Here is a 16,496-nt window from a genome sequence, read left to right as displayed (position 1 = left end):
CAGAGGCAGAGTAGTTAGTCATCAACCCCTGTTGAGTAGACAATGGTCTCCCACGTCCTCGAGGATTACCTTCCTTCTAGAAAGATTTTCTTCCACAGTGATCTCTCTCTGCCTCGCCCTCACATGTTCCTCTGGTCACCCACCTCTTCAACTTCTTACAGGGGATTATTCTGAGGATTTTTGGGGGGGGGGGGGGGATTAGCATGCCCAGATTAAAGTGGCCATCTTCAAACCCTGGTAATCTAGCAATCTGTCAGAGAGCAGGAGGACTGCACCGGGCTGCCTCAGGACGCCAACACACTCCCTCCTCACTAGACTAATTAGGGAGAGCAGGGGAGAGAGTCTAAATTGACACACTGCTGCTTCGTCCCCCTGCAGTGTAGCCCCAGGGTTTAAACCACACCTTTTTACCTAGCCACAGTTTAGAGAAAAGTAAGTTTGGGAGCTAAAATGGAGGAGACGTACCTGCTGAACTACCCAGGAGTCAAGAAGAAGATTCTGGCCGGCGGGAATGGCCCAATGCCCCACTTTCCACCGGGGACCAAGGTAAGACATAACGCCCACAGACATGACCGTGTGCGTCTGTGATTGCATCCTATTTCTTATATAGGGCAAGTCTTTTGACCAGGGCCTGTGTAGGGCTGTGGTTCAAAAGTAGTCTCCTATATAGGGAACAGCTTGCCTTTTCAGAAACCGCTGAACTCTAGATATGCCTAGGGTTTAATGTGTGGAGGAAATTATGCAATGTATAATTAGCGTTGTGTAGCAATTAATACTTTACAGAGCGATGTACATTTTTAGAGTATCTCTGCCCACCTCGTTTAGAATAATTCCGGCGAGGGAGTAAAATATTCTGTATCTGGGTGTAACACCCCTCTAACATTGGGTCAACACAATTGCTACACGGCGTATTGCCATCTGTGGGGATTGAACAGTCACGGATCAGTGTGTTCATGCATAGGCTTTGTGGTGCTTGATGACGTCTCCTAACTACACACACACGCACACACACACACACACACATCGCCTGATCATGTCCAGCCATAAGGCCCCAGGCCTGGAGTCCAACGATGACTAACATTTTCCTGGAAAATGACATGAATAGGGCTATACAAAGAATATGACATGAATTCAACAGCTATGTGTTCTGTGTTGCTCCCATTCTGTCGTAAGCCTCAAACAAATAACTCCAGTTAACGAGAGCAAAAGAAGGTTAGGGCCATAGCATCCCAAACACACACAGAGTGGAGCAGAGGGTCAGCCAGAGTCCAGACACCCCCCAACACACACACACACACTCCAAATGACACAATGTATGTGTAGGTGCAAGTGCGTACGTGTGTGTTGACAATGGAAAGCTCTGGAACATATGACCACAGTTAATCCCCACTCTTTCTATATCCCTCCCTTCCCTCATCTCCATCCAAGCTGGTGTTCCACTTCCAGACGCTGTTGGACAACTTTGAGCGCACAGTGATTGACGACAGTCGTAAAGCCAAAGCCAAAGTGCCAATGGAGATCTTTGTGGGGAAGATGTTCAAGATGGAGGTGTGGGAGACTCTGCTGACCTCCATGAGGATTGGAGAGGTGGCTGAGTTCTGGTGCGATGCTGTTGTGAGTCCAGGGACCAATTAAACACACACACACACAAATAGACACACACAGATGTCTTCACCTCCCGATGTGAAAAAGAGGCGAGAGTCAGGAGATCCAGGGACCCCAAATTGTCTGGTAATTAGTGTTCACTGGGGTGGCGGAGGAAGCTTTGCTCTCCTCATACTTCTGAAGATGAACCTACCTCTGGTGGCCTCCTACGTACACAATTAAAAACTGAAACAGAAATCTTTTTGTCTGCAACAATTTTTCTATTTCTCCTTCTGGGAAAAGCAAAGAGTAGCAAACATTTGCAAGTCAAATGGTGCTTGTGATTCGTTAGTTTAGGGCCGCTAGTTCAGCAACCAGCAGGGGTGAGGTGAAAAAGTACCTCGGAGTCTATTTTAGTCACATCGATATTGTGCGTGTTTGTTTCTCAAATGGACTCCATTTGTGTCACAACGGAGTTGTTCTGTGTGTGTGTGTGTGTGTTTGTGCAGCCTAGTCTCATAGACTAGACATAACGTAAATCTGGGACACTCAAATTAGCACAATACTATATGTATGTTACGTTTGGTATGGTTACGTAAGATAGATGGTTACCTAAAGCAAAAATGAAAGAAGGGTGGTTGGTCGTGGTGGAGGGGTGGGAGTACAACGCAAACATTTAGCAACCCGAAGGTTGTGTGTTTGAATCATCACAGACAACTTCAGCGTTTTAGCAACTTTGAAACTACCTAGCATGTTAGCTAACCCTTCCCCTAACCTTAACCCTTTTAACGAACCCTTCCCCTAACCTTAACCCTTTTAACAAACCCTTCCCCTAACCTAACCCTTTTAACTAACCTTTCCCCTAACCTTAACCCTTTTAATTAACCCTTCCCCTAACCTAACCCTTAGAGCAGGGCTCCTCAACCCTGTTCCCGTAGAGCTGCCGTCCTGTAGGTTTCGCTCCAACCCTAATCTAGCACACCCGATTCTAATAATTAGAGCAAATTGGAATTCGTGACATATCATCTGTTTTGCAAATTCGTAACATATTGTACTAATTGCAATTCCTAACATATCATACAAGATGGATGATGGACATCCACAAATTAACACATACCATACAGTATGAATACAGTATAACATATCATACTAGAGTGTCTCGGATTTGCATACAGAATAATTTGAAATGCTCTGAGGCCACGTTGGTTTGTCCCTCTGACTCTATTTGAGTCATAGTGGTGTTTTTTCCCATCTCAGCACACAGGCTTGTACCCTATCGTGTCCAAGGGGATGAGGCTGATTGCCCAGGGCAAGGACCCCCTAGAGGGCCAGAGGCACACGTGTGGCATGGGGAACATGTTCCACTACAACACTACTGGCTGGCCTGAGCTGGATGAACTGATGAGGACACCTCAGGCACTGATCTTCATCATGGAGCTCATTCAGGTAACAATCTGTTACAATATCGTCATCATTTTAGTTATTAACCCTTCATTGACCTGGTAAGTTGACAGTGACATTTACATTAAAGATCTGGGGAGGAGTTGCAGGAGGAGGAGAGGGGTTAAATGCACTACACACACAACACACATGTTAAGTTGGCACAGAGGGAATACACATGCACCAGTGGTTATATGCCTAGTCCATTAGAAGTACACACCCCTCAGTTTATGAACACATCTCCCAATGTGAACAGCAACACACCTCTGTCACTCACACACATCTGTCCAAACAAACACATCTCGGCGCCCACAAACAAACCTCCAGACAATCATTTCCGCCAGTTACATTACAAACCGACTCCAAACACAGCCTTCTCTGTCTCCAACGAACAACAGCTCATCCTACATCAACCACTCGATTCACAAACAAAACGGTTTATGTAACCAGCCGCTAACCACCAGGGGGACTAGCGGAGTCAGAGGCAACACATTCGATCCTCAGCCAAGTGGAGGTGGGTTGTGTTCAGTTGGCACCAAACAGAAGAAAACAGGGAGGGACTAACAGGTCTTGTCCAATTTCCATTGCAGAAGATTTTGAAACCGTGTGTCTAAATGAACCAGACCCTGGATTACTTTTTACATTTGTTCTGCCTGTCGCCCCTGATCTCCCCAGGTGGGAGACCCCTTCTCGTATAAGCGGGAGTCGTGGATAATGGACAAGGATGAGAAGATGAAGGAAGTGCCCTCGCTCCACCTGCAGGGTAATGCGCTGGTCAGACAGGGACACTTCAGAGAGGCTGCCAAGAAGTACCAGGAAGCTGTGGTGCTACTCCGGATTGTACTGTCCAAGGTGAGAGGGAGAGAGGGAGGGAGGGAGGGAGAGAAAATAACAGGAGAGAAGGTTATGACGAGTGAAAGAAAGGGGCATGGAGGGAGGGATTGGAAAAGATAAGTGTAGGGAGCGAGGGGGGATGTGATGGGAAGGAAATGAAGAGAGAAGGAGGGAGAGCATCCATGACATACAACATGAGGAGGGAGGGAGGGATAATGTCAACATGATAAAGAAGCTGGTCACAGACACTAATTTCCCACCTGTAGGAGATGCCAGGTGATGAGGACTACATAGCCGTGGACAGGCTCATCACCCCCCTAGTGTTGAACTACTGTCAGTGCATGTTGGAGCTGGAGGAGTACTATGAGGTTCTGGAGCATACCAGTGACCTGATACACAAACACAAAGGTAACACACACACACATAAAGATACACACACACACATGCAGGCACAAATACAAACAAACAGTCATGCAGGTTTTGTATCCGAAAATGACGTATTGAGCAAATCTTTTTTTTAATGGGAGTCATTAGTTGGAGTTGGAGCATGATGGACAACAGTGATGATTGTCCCAAAAAATGTAGAATAATACTTGTCTGTCTTTTTACGTTTACTGCCTATATTCTTTGTATAGCCCTTTTTGCGTGTACAAGCCAGCTGTTTCTTCAGCAACATTACTGACACCTTCACTTCCTGTCTTGAAGTCTGATTTGGTGTGCACTGCAGCTGAAAGACGTTTCTGCTTGATTCAGGGATTAGCGCTGTGCTGCCTTCTATGTGTCTCCACAATCCTCAAGGAGTCGCCATTCTGACATGGACGTAGCTCAGTGCCCTATGACTGAACCCTGAGACACTGTCCATAGGCTGTTTTGGTCTTTGTTCCTCTGCTTCAACTTATAGCGATGGCTGCCTAGTGCCTTCCTCTCATCTCATTAGATGAAAGCATCTCCTCTCCTCTCTGTCCTTTCCTCTGCTCTCCTGTCGGTCCTTCTCTTCTCCTCTATTTGTATTTATTTTATTTCACCTTAATTTAACTAGGCAAGTCCGTTAAGAACACATTCTTATTTACAATGACGGCCTACCCCGGCCAAAACCCGGATGATGCTGAGCGAATTGTGCGCCACCCTATGGGACTCCCAATTACGGCCGGATGTGATGCAGCCTGGATTCGAACCAGGGACTGCAGTGACGCCTCTTGCACTGAGAAGCAGTGCCTTAGACAGCGGCACCCCTCGTCCACCCTCTCCTATTCTACACTCTCTTCTCCCCTCCTTTTCCCCTTTTCACTCTCTCCCGAGCCTCTTTACTCCTGTCATTGTTATCTTGTCGTCTCTATCACTTCCAACCTGGCATTCAACCTTTCATCAGCATCTCCTACATCCCTCCTTCCTTCCATCTGGGAGACATCTTCTTTCTGAGAGGGACTCTGAGTCGGTGAAGGTTCTCCGTGGCGCACCGGCTCGGTTATTCCCAGAGGCTATGAAGAAATCAATTTAAATGTTGGCAGAATGAAAGATTGAGGGGAGTGGGGATGAAATGGAGAGGAAATGAGAGGAAAGCCATCAATGGAGATCTAAACCAGTCACTGCAGCCCACTCATCTCCGCTCCTCAGAGAAACAGGATTAGGTGGTGTGCGTGTTCTGAGACAGGGGGCTTAGTCAGGGGGCCTCTCGTTTTTTATTTCTCTTACACACTCACTCACTCACTCACTCACTCACTCACTCACTCACCCACCCCAAGCGGGTATCTTTTCTCTCTATGCCGTGTTCTCCGCTGATAAGAAAATACAGTGATTGGAGATGTCATTTTCAAGCATGCACAGCCCTAGATGAGTAAAAATTGAAATCTTAGCTACTGTGTGTTGGTTAGTGTCACTACACTAGTGCATCCAGTCTAATGAAGCCTTACTTTCAAAGATGGTAGTGAATATTGATGAATATCGCTCTCTCGCTCTCGCTGTGTCTCTGTTTCTCCACCCTTTCCACCTCCCTCCCTCTCTCCTACAGACTGTGTCAAGGCGTACTACAAGAGGGCCAAGGCCCATGCTGCAGTGTGGAACGAGAAGGAGGCCAAGAGAGACTTCAACATGGTGGCCAACCTGGACATCACTCTGGCCCCTCTGGTGCACAAAGAGCTGAGGTTCCTCGCTGATAGACTGAAGGAGAAATACTGGGAGGAGAAGGAGAAATACTGGAACTGCCTGGAGCAAGAGGAGAAAGAGGGGAAGAAAGAGGAAGATGAGGAGAAGGAAGATGAAGAGGGCAAGAAAGAGAAGGATGGTGAGAGCACAGTGACCAAGGTGAAAGATAAGGAGAAAAGCAAAGAGAACTCAGCCTCTTCCAAAGAGGAAGTGAAAGATGTCAAGGATGACAAGCAGAATGAAACAGGGTGGAAAAAGGCTATAGAGAAGGATGGAACAACCATTACTGCTACAGTGAAGGATAAGGCTAAAGTGAAGGATAGAACTGCCAATCAGGCTACAATGAAGGATGAAACAGCCAATAAGAGGACAGAGAGCACCCCGGAAACCCAGCCAGAGACCAATCAGAGTGCTCCGTCTGTGATAGAGGGGATGGACTGGCAGCAGAAGTTACGACACATCATGTTCCTGGAAAAGGAGGGTAACTTCCTGCTTACAGAACAGAAACACAGCGAGGCCACAACAAAGTTCAAGGAGGCTCTGGAGTACGTGGACTTCATTCAAAACAAGGTTAGTGTCCATTAATTGTCAGTTCATTCAATGGTGTTTTCTTTCAATAGTGTGTTCATTCCAATAGTGGAATGTTCATTCATTCATGGGTGTGTTCATTCGGTGTTATGTCTTCATTCAGTGTGAAACAACCAATTAATCTAGAGGTCACAGCTGTTGAACGTCAGAGACACTGATAATACAGAGATAAAAGAGTTATTTATTGGAATGACAGGCTGAAAGTAAAACGTTGTTATGAAATAGCTAAGAATGACAATACATGAAGGCAATAGGACATTTGTTGGATAATCTTTTGAACATACAACTGCCAACTTTGGAATGCTGGAGTTTTGTTGGTCATTGTTTGAGCAGTGTGCAAGCGCCTCAAGAAGACTCCTCTATGATACCTGTTACATAAGAACCATTGGTTCTTGGCATCTCACAGGCTCTATTCATTTTGCATCGTTGCCACTCCACTGAAGAGAGAAGAGCAAGGCTATAGGATTGAAGGTACACTGGCAGAATAGAACAGGAACACGAAGAGGAGAGCTAAAAATAACAGAGCGAGACCCTTGGAGATCTTAAGAGTGACAGCGCTCACCCAAGCATCTCTTACTCTTTGTCATTCCCCTCTATCCCACTTTCCTCCACGTATCTCTCTTCGTCTCTTCCTATTCCTCTCTCTCCCCTCCATCTACTGCTCTCTTTCTCCCCCTCTCCTTCTCCCTTCCCCGATCTCTCCCTTCCTGTCCTTTCTCCACTCCCTCTGGCTATCTCCCCCCCCTTCTCCCACCATCTCCCTGTGCAGGAGGTGTGCTATAAAGACAGGAGGGAGGACTGGGACTCTCTGGAGAAGGTGCGTGTGCCGATCACTCTCAACCTCAGCCAGTGTCTGCTGGAGCTCAGGGACTACCAGGAAGTGGTGGCGCTCAACACCAAGCTGCTCAAGAAACACAGAGGTACTTTCTCACACACACGCACACTACTTTCCTTTTTCTATGTCTGCCTTTCTCTTCCTTTGTCTCTTTGTTTCTTACCTCTCCCCACCTCTCTCTCGGTCTTCCTCTCTCTTCTCCCTGGACCTGTCTCCTCGTCTCCTCCTCTTTTTTCCCGCTCACTCACTTCCCCCTCACCCCATTTATACATTTTTTATCCCACTCTCTATCTCTTCCCTACATCTTATTCTCATGGTTGAGAAGCAGCTGCCATTGCTCTCGAGAACCCAAGGCATTCTGCCTTATCCCAATGGTTCTCAGAGCACCGCTTACAGGTGGGACCATGTAAACTACAATCAAGACTCTGTTTTAAAAAGTTTAGAGACGTCTATAATCATTGCATGCGAAACGGTTTTCGAAACATACGGAACTTATCTTTCATATCAGTGAGAAAGAATCTTTTAAATCAAAAATATACACTTACCCCAGCTAGAAAATGTGATTCCTCGGAAGTTGTGGGAACGAAGCCGTACGTTTCCTGACCCGTAAAACGGAACGTTTTTTTAAACGTTCTGAGATCAGAAGTGAATATTTCACCTGTTCTGGGAATGTTTATTTTTAGGTTGCAGGGAGGTTCTGATAATGTTCTCTGGTTCCTTGAAAGTATTCCAGGGAGGTTTTATTAACGCTCTGAAAACAGAAATGATTGGTTATTTGGAGGTTTTTGAATAACTTCCTCAAAATTTTCACTGAATGTTTCAATAAGACTTTTAATAACAATGCTATCTTATTTTGGGTTAACTTTTATGAATTCCAAGCACAGATAGGACACATGGAAACGAATTTCTGTGGTCATTAATCATGTAAACAAATGTATTTCTTATTATGGCATCAGTGAGATTCAAACCTATAATCTTCTGCTCTCTGTCCATGGAATTAGTCCACTGCGCCACCAGGATGGAGTTAAAATGCCATGTTTTACTATGCATACAAAGCTGTTCATTTTCATCTATTCTAATAGACCCCATTTCAAAGAAATCAAGCACTCATTAAGATCAGGTGTGGCCAACTAGTGGGCACACCTGAACATACAAGATAGAGGATGGAGAGTTTTGTTGAAGCTTGAGAACGGAATGTGTATGTTTTTAAATAACATTCTTATAACGTTCTCTGAACGTTACAACTATTTTCTTTTGTTTTTTATGGAACGTTTTAACGTTCCCTGAACAATGAAAACATGACGTTAAATAGAAGCACGAGGAAACCTATAAGAAACGTTACGCTGAAATTCCCACAGAAAAATGTTGTTTCTTAACATTCTGGAACAATTTGAGAACATGACTTTAAATAGAACCCTGAGGAAACATTATGCTTAAGTACTGAAATTTCCACAGAAGAATGTTGTTTCTTAATGATCTCGGAATTATTTGCGAACATTCCCAATGTCAAACCAGTTGGAGAATGTTTCTAGAACATTGTCAAAATTTAATTGAAATGTAACCATGTTTGAACTTTTAGGAAAAAAGCTGTTAAAATAATGAAATACCAAGAAAATAACCACCCTGCATCAATCCCAGAAAGTTGTGGGAAGGTTGTATGCAAAGAAACCACGCTCTCAGTTGGAGAGCTCTAAGAAACATATGGTTCTCAGAACGTTATGTGCTAGCTGGGCTCTGTTTTGAATGCTCGACATCTGTAGTACAAATGTTGTCTTTATGCGGACCTCGCCCTTGTGTTGCTCCCAGACTTGATTTTTCAATCTTTCGCTCTCCCTTTTTTCTGGAAGCTTCAAAACCCACTTGCATCATTCTCCATTATTGTGGTTCTTCGTTGGTACTGTGCTCTTAACACAACAGGAGTGAAATTCGTTGTTTTCTTTTTACCTGAATTATTTATCGCAGAGTTAGATGTGATATGCTACTGATCATAGCCTTCTCCTTAACTCTCTCTTTTCTCTCACTCCCTTTGTATTTTTCATGTTCTCTCCATTTCTCTCTTACCCACTTTTTTTTGGTCTATCTCCTCTCACTCACCGTCTAACTGCACATCTTTTACTGTCTCTGTCTCCCTCTCCCTGTCTCTTCTAATCTCCCTCTCTCTAATTCATTTCTCTCTTTTGTTCTCCCTGCTTCTTCTCCTCTCTCAATGTCCCTCCTTACTTCTTTCTGTCTCTCTTCCATCTCTTTCCCTCTACAAATATATTTCTCTACCGTACCCTGTTTCTCTCCCTCCTCTACCTCCCTCCCTCCCTCCCTCCCTTTATCTCTCTGTAGATAACTTCAAGGCAGTGTACCAGCGGGCCAGAGCCCACTCGGCTCTGTGCAACGAGGTGGAGGCCAGGAATGACTTCCAGAAGGTGGAGCGTCTGGAGCCCAGGTTCAAGCCCATCGTCAATCAGGAAATGAAGAGGCTGGGCGAGAACCTCCGGAACAAGCACATCATCGACAAGAAGAACTACTGGGAAGCTACAGAGGAAAAGTGGGGCCTCGAGGGCACCAAGACCAAAGCCAGGAAAGTAAAGAAGACAGTGAAGTTTCAAGAGGAGAAAAAAGTAGAGGGGAGCGTTCAGAAAGAAGGGGAAGCAGGGAAGACTGTAAAAGAGGGAGGTAGCGATGGAGTGAGAGAGGAGAAGAAACCAGAGGGGAAAGGAGAGGAGGGGAGTGTGAAGAGTGCGGAGAAAGCAGCCATTGCTGAGAAAGAGGGAGGCAGTGGGGGAGTGGAGAAGGATAGTGGGAAAAGAAGAGTGAGTATAGAGGTAGAGAGAGGTGGACAGGCGGGGTTAGTTAACAGAGCAGGAGATAATGAGACCGATATGGCACAGACCAATGAAGGCAGAGATAATGTAGCCACAGAGAGATCAGGGAAGGATAAGGCTGTGAAAAAGGGAAAATGTCACTTAACTGCCGCCCAGGAAGTAACCAAGGGAAGCACAGGGAACAAAGGCACCAATGAGAGTACAAGAAGCACAGCCATTCAATCCGAATCGACCAATAGGAGTCCATTAGCCACCGCTGACCTCCCTAACCCACAGGCCACAGAGGTACTTTCAGAGGTAGCTGAGGAGAGAGTCGGGTTAGACACACAGATCAACAGACCTAACAAAGGAGAGGCAGGGGAAAGCAAAATGAATGAAGGGAGTAAATCAGAGGGAAAGAGTTCTGACGAACAGCTGTGTTCATCGGAGGGGGCGAGCCACACCAAATCTGGGGTCTCGACTGGAAACCCGTCTTTCAAGTCCAAGCGTAAACACAAGAAAAAGAAATGAAGGATGCTCTGGCATTGATATGATCGTTAAGTATCATGTGATGATTCTCATAATTCAATTCAGGATCATCGCTTGAGGCATACACCCAACACAAGCAGACGTTCTGTGTAGCAAATACAAATTTTATTTATCCTTTTGTACACAAAGAGTAGAAAGCAGCCAGTAACCCACTCGTTATTAAAAAGGCATTTCTTTCACAAACGTTTTATACAGATTAAAAACCGACCGGGAGGACAGCAATAGGGAGGAATGTTAGTACAGTACATAAACAATGAAATAAATGGCATTGACACATTAGTCATACAAATCATCCCGTAATGAGGCATGGTAATGTTAATTTAAAAAAAAATGTTTTCAGATCGAAATTAAAATAGAGATGATGAGAGTTGTTTTTCTTTTTTCGGCAGCCGTAGGCTAGTGTATGTTGTCATAGCTCTGATTCCCGTAAGAGTTCAGGTGATTCATGGCCCTGCCGTGTTACAGAGCGGCAAACAACCCTCGCTGTGTCTCGTAAACGATGCCAGAGTGCACAGAACTCAAACATGGAAGGTCTCGCAGCTTACATGTTGGGAAAAATGAGCGTGCTCGTTAACTGGTTGACCCCACCATATATAGCAGGGGGCACCACCCGTTGGCCATGTTCTCTAAACTCTCTCTGCCTCGCTCTGTCTCCAGAGAAGAGCGCTTCTCTTCAATCCATCTGAAGATGGTGGGACTAGTTCCCCAGCGTGCGGTCGCGCTACGGGGAGTTACTGGTTCTATTTTACTTTAGAACATTAGATGCCTCAGATGGATAATCACATGACTACAGAGAGATGTGGTGTGGGCAGTATAATTCATTGTTAACACTCCCTCAGAGAAAAAAAGCTTTTGGTGGGTTAGTCTTCAGGGGGCCACTACAAAGACAGTATTGGCTTCTGGGAGTTTGAGTAAGAGGGGCACAGTGAAGAGCTACAGCTCTGCTGCATTACAAACAGACCATATGAATATACAGTGGCAAGGAAAAGTATGTGAACCCTTTTGGAAATACCTGGATTTCTGCATAAATTGGTCACAAAATTTGATCTGATCTTCATCTAGGTCACAACAATAGACAACTGAACACTGAACACACCGTGTAAACATTCACAGTGCAGGGTGGGAAACGTATGTGAATCCTTCGCTTTAATAACTGGTTGACCCTCCTTTGGCAACAATAACTTCAACCAAACATTTTCTGTAGTTGCGGATTAGACCTGCACAACAGTCAGGACGAATTTTGGACCATTCCTCTTTACAAAACTGCAAAAGTTCAGCAATATTCTTGTAATGTTTGGTGTGAACTGCTCTCTTGAGGTCATGCCACAGCGTCTCAATCGGGTTGAGGTCAGGACTCTGACTGGGCCACTCCAGAAGGCGTATTTTCTTCTGTTGAAGCTTTTCTGTTGTTGGTTTACTTCTGTGTTTTGGGTCGTTGTCCCGTTGCATCACCCAACTTCTATTGAGCTTAAATCGGTGGACAGATAGCCTAACATTCCCCTGCAAATTGTCTTGATAAACGTTGGAATTCATTTTTCTGTCTGACAGGAAGCTGTCAAGGTCCAGAGGCAGCAAAGCAGCCCCACACCATGATGCTCCCTCCAACATACTCTTCAGTGGGGATGAGGTTTTGATGTTGGTGTGCTGTGCCTTTTTTTCTCCACATATACTGTTGTGTGTTCCTTCCAAAAAACTCAACTGTAGTTTCATCTGTCCACAGAATATTTATCCAGTAGCTCTGTGGAACATCCAGGTGCACTTTTGCAAACTTTTTAGTTTTTTTTAACAGCAGTGGCTTCTTCCGTGGTGTCCTCCCATGAACACCTTTCTTGTTTTAGTGTTTTACGTATTGTCGACTCGTCAACAGAGATGTTAGCATGTTCCAGAGATTTCTGTAAGTCTTTAGATGACACTCTAGGATTCTTCAATCTCAATGAGGTTAAGAAGAAATAGATTACCTGGGGCGGCAGGTAGCCTAGTCGTTAGGGCGTTGGGCCAGTAACCGAAAGGTTGCAAGATCGAATCCCTGAGCTGACAAGGTTAAAAAAAAATATATATATATATATATGTCGTCCCGACCCACTGTACCTAGGGCGTCATTGTAAAATAAGAATTTGTTCTTAACTGACTAGTTAAATAAAATAAAACTTTGTCTATTGTTGCGACTTAGATGAAGATCAGATCAAATTTGATGACCAATTTATGCGGAAATCCAGGTAATTCCAAAGGGTTCACATACTTTTTCCTGCCACTGTATATACAGTTGAAGTCGGGAGTTTAAATACACCTTAGCCAAATGGATTTAAACTCAGTTTTTCACAATTCCTGACATTTAATCCTAGTAAAAATTCCCTGTCTTAGGTCAGTTAGGATCACCACTTTATTTTAACAATGTGAAATGTCAGAATAATAGTAGAGTGATTTATTTCAGCTTTTATTTCTTTCATCACATTCTCAGTGGGTCAGAAGTTTACATACACTCAATTAGTATTTGGTAGCATTGCCTTTAAATTGTTTAACTTGGGTCAAATGTTTCAGGTAGCTTCCCACAATAAGTTGGGTGAATTTTGGCCCATTCCTCCTGACAGAGCTGATGTAACTGAGTCAGGTTTGTAGGCCTCCTTGCTCGCACATGCTTTTCAGTTCTGCCCACAAATTGTCTATAGGATTGAGTTTAGGGCTTTGTGATGGCCACTCCAATACCTTGACTTTGTTGTCCTTAAGCCATTTTGCCACAACTTTGGAAGTATGCTTGGGGTCATTGTCCATTTGGAAGACCCATTTGCGACCAAGCTTTAACTTCTTTACTGATATCTTGAGATGTTGCTTCAATATATCCACATAATTTTCCTACCTCATGATGCTATCTATTTTGTAAAGTGCACCAGTCCGTCCTGCAGCAAAGCACCCCCTCAACATGATGCTGCCACCCCGTGTTTCACAGTTGGGATGGTGTTCTTGGTGTTTGACTGTGGATATAGATACTTTTGTACCAGTTTCCTCCAGCATGTTCACAAGGTCCTTTGCTGTTGTTCTGGGATTGATTTGCACTTTTCGCACCAGACTGAGTTCTTTTGATTATCCCACGATGTCAAGCCAAGAGGCACTGAGTTTGAAGGTAGGCCTTAAAATACATCCACAGGTACACCTCCAATTGACTCAAATGATGTCAATTAGCCTATCAGAAACTTCTTAGGCCATGACATTATTTTCTGGAATTTTCCAAGCTGGTTAAAAGCACAGTCAACTTAGTCTATGTAAACTTCTGACTGACTGGAATTGGGATACAGTGAAATAATCTGTCTGTAAACAACTTTTGGAAAAATTACTTGTGTCATGCACAAAATAGATGACCTAACCAACTTGCCAAAACTATAGTTTGTTAACAAGAAATTTGTGGAATGGTTGAAAAACGAGTTCTAATGGCTCCAACCTAAGTGTAGGTAAACTGCCGACTTCAACTGTAGTTCTGTCTGACGAACTGCATGCCACAGTGGTGTAATCATTCATTCCACCTTGCCTCTCATACCTCACTATCGTCCAAAATACACAAAACATTTCTATAGGTCTACAGGACCTATGGGTAGTTCCTTTTGGTTTCTAGGCCTAACCTCTTCCCCCAGCTATAGTTCAATAGATGCATTATTTCACACACAGAGAGAGATGCGATGTGGCCACTGCTGCATATAGTCATAGCCTCAAGTACTCTATGTTCAGGGTGGCTCATCAAGGTGTAATGAGATGTATAACATTAAAGAGTTTCCAAAGAGTTAACATTTCTTCGTGTTGGATGTTTTTTTTTCTCCCACTCGAGCACTTCTTTGTTCCTGGATCCTGACATGTTAGGTAAGAAAGGATGCCGGTGCATGTCAGCGCTTGAAAAAGGTAGAACAGATGATAACGACTATCTACTGTATGCCAGCTAAACACTAAACAGTGGCAGGCCTCATTAAGGTGGGGGAGGACAGGGGGAGGTATGGAAACGAGGCACTCTCTCTTCCCCATATGGTTATTAGCATTTCCATTATGGACGGCGCCCCACCTTGCCGACTCACGACCTGCAGCGCCGTGTCCTTGGGGGACAGTTCCCTAGCAACGGCATCAAAACAAACAAGACAGGCACAGCGGCGCTCAACGATGTCAAATGTGAACGTTGGCGCCTGGAGGGGATAAAGCCTAACGAATACCGAGATGGGATTCAAACACATCTTGTTCTTGGCCAATAAGGTCAGGACGTTCTCTGGATTATTGGAAACCATTCGCATCATGTCTCCCTGCGAATGTGGGTGTAATAACTTTATGGTTATGGAAGTGGTATGCCTCATAATAAACCCAGAGCATCTTTCCTCTTTCCCAGGAAATAACTCACCTCCTGTCTGTCTCTTTCTGGAGATTTGCTGTGGCAAGCACATCATAGTGGATCGCTCCTTTCAGCTCAGCTCAGGAGTGATAAACGGACCATTTCTTCCTCTTGTCTCTCAGATCTCCACCCCCTCCGAGCCTCCCTTCCACCTCCCTTCCACCTTCCATCCGTCCTCCCTCCACGCCTCCAAAAAACCCTATTTGACCCCAGCCTTTTCTAACTAGTCTCTCAGGTGCTAGGCCGCTCTAGCGCTGTGAATTCCCACCGTTTTCCCTTTCCATACTCTTAAAGCCTCTCTAAATCCACAAATACAATGCAAAATGCCCCAGACCCCTAAACCGAATCTCACCTTGTATAAAATCCACATCCACCCACAACACCCCACTGATCCAATCTTGTCCTCTGATTGCGAAAACGCTGAGTGAACACACTGAGCCAGTACTTTAACATCTGGCCACAAGCATAAAAAGAGAAAAGAAGAGAGGGAAAGCGGGAGCCAGGGCCAACTCTGTTCAATAATGTTTCAGGTAGCAGCATGAAAACACACGTATTAGACCGTGACGGGCTCTGTTTGGGTTTAAGGCAAATAGACTGTCCTCTGCCTGGATTGTCACATGATCCTGGTGTGATGGTAGCCCAATCCCATATCAGACTCTAGCTCCTACTATCCTAGGCATTTGTGTACCCCTGAAATGTTTATAGAAGAAATATGGTGAGCCTTCCACCCAGCAGAGGGAAAAGTGAAGTTATTAGCATATTGCTTATCTGATCATTTCAGATGATGTGCCAATGCAGAAAGGGCTAAGAGTTGATTTGGAATTGGGCCGCTGGGTTAATGTGGTCAATCCTTCCTAGTGTCCTTGGAGATGATGGGGGGGGGGGGGGCTTGTGCACCCTGCCTCCCCATCTGTGCACAGTGGGAGAGAGGAGCCAGAGTCCACAGTGGAGGGCCCGGCATTTAACGCTAGACACTTTCTCAGATAAACACACTTAGGCATGATACAAATTAGCCTCGACTCGAGACCCTCTTTCTGAACACTACGAGGCATATTCACAGCCTATCTCGCTCCACTGCTCGTGGATGTGGGTGTAAGCGTGTGTGTGGCTGTGTGTGTGTATCTGTTTTTTGTATTCCTGTGTGATATGAATGTTGATATGAATGTGTGTTAGTACAGAATGAGCGTTCATATGAAACAATGCGTACGTGTGTCTGTGTGCTGCGTGTGATGGAAGCAGTGAAACTCACAGTGCACAGAAGCAGGGCTGCCTGGCCTGGGGGGCACTTTGACTGTCTTAAATAAATCATTGGGTTTTACTGATGATGTGTCAGTCCCACAGTGTCAATAAGCTCGTTGTGGGTCCCGCT

General features: G+C 44.9%; 1 protein-coding gene across 1 annotated transcript; it reads left to right on the top strand.

The window, feature by feature from the left end:
* The first annotated feature begins 315 nt into the window (after positions 1-315).
* LOC139366224 (uncharacterized) lies at positions 316-14,523 on the top strand. The gene is made up of 8 exons (XM_071103456.1): positions 316-546; positions 1,429-1,614; positions 2,842-3,030; positions 3,700-3,876; positions 4,125-4,266; positions 5,867-6,570; positions 7,358-7,508; positions 9,758-14,523. Exons 1-8 carry the CDS (start codon positions 451-453, stop codon positions 10,747-10,749), a joined length of 2,637 nt encoding a protein of 878 aa, XP_070959557.1. The 5' UTR covers positions 316-450; the 3' UTR covers positions 10,750-14,523.
* Positions 14,524-16,496: the final 1,973 nt, after the last annotated feature.

The sequence above is a fragment of the Oncorhynchus clarkii genome, chromosome 14 (genome assembly GCF_045791955.1).
Source record: "Oncorhynchus clarkii lewisi isolate Uvic-CL-2024 chromosome 14, UVic_Ocla_1.0, whole genome shotgun sequence".
Taxonomy (NCBI): domain Eukaryota; kingdom Metazoa; phylum Chordata; class Actinopteri; order Salmoniformes; family Salmonidae; genus Oncorhynchus; species Oncorhynchus clarkii.
Note: the sequence above shows the minus strand (reverse complement) of the source record. Positions and strands in the feature narration are given on the sequence as shown.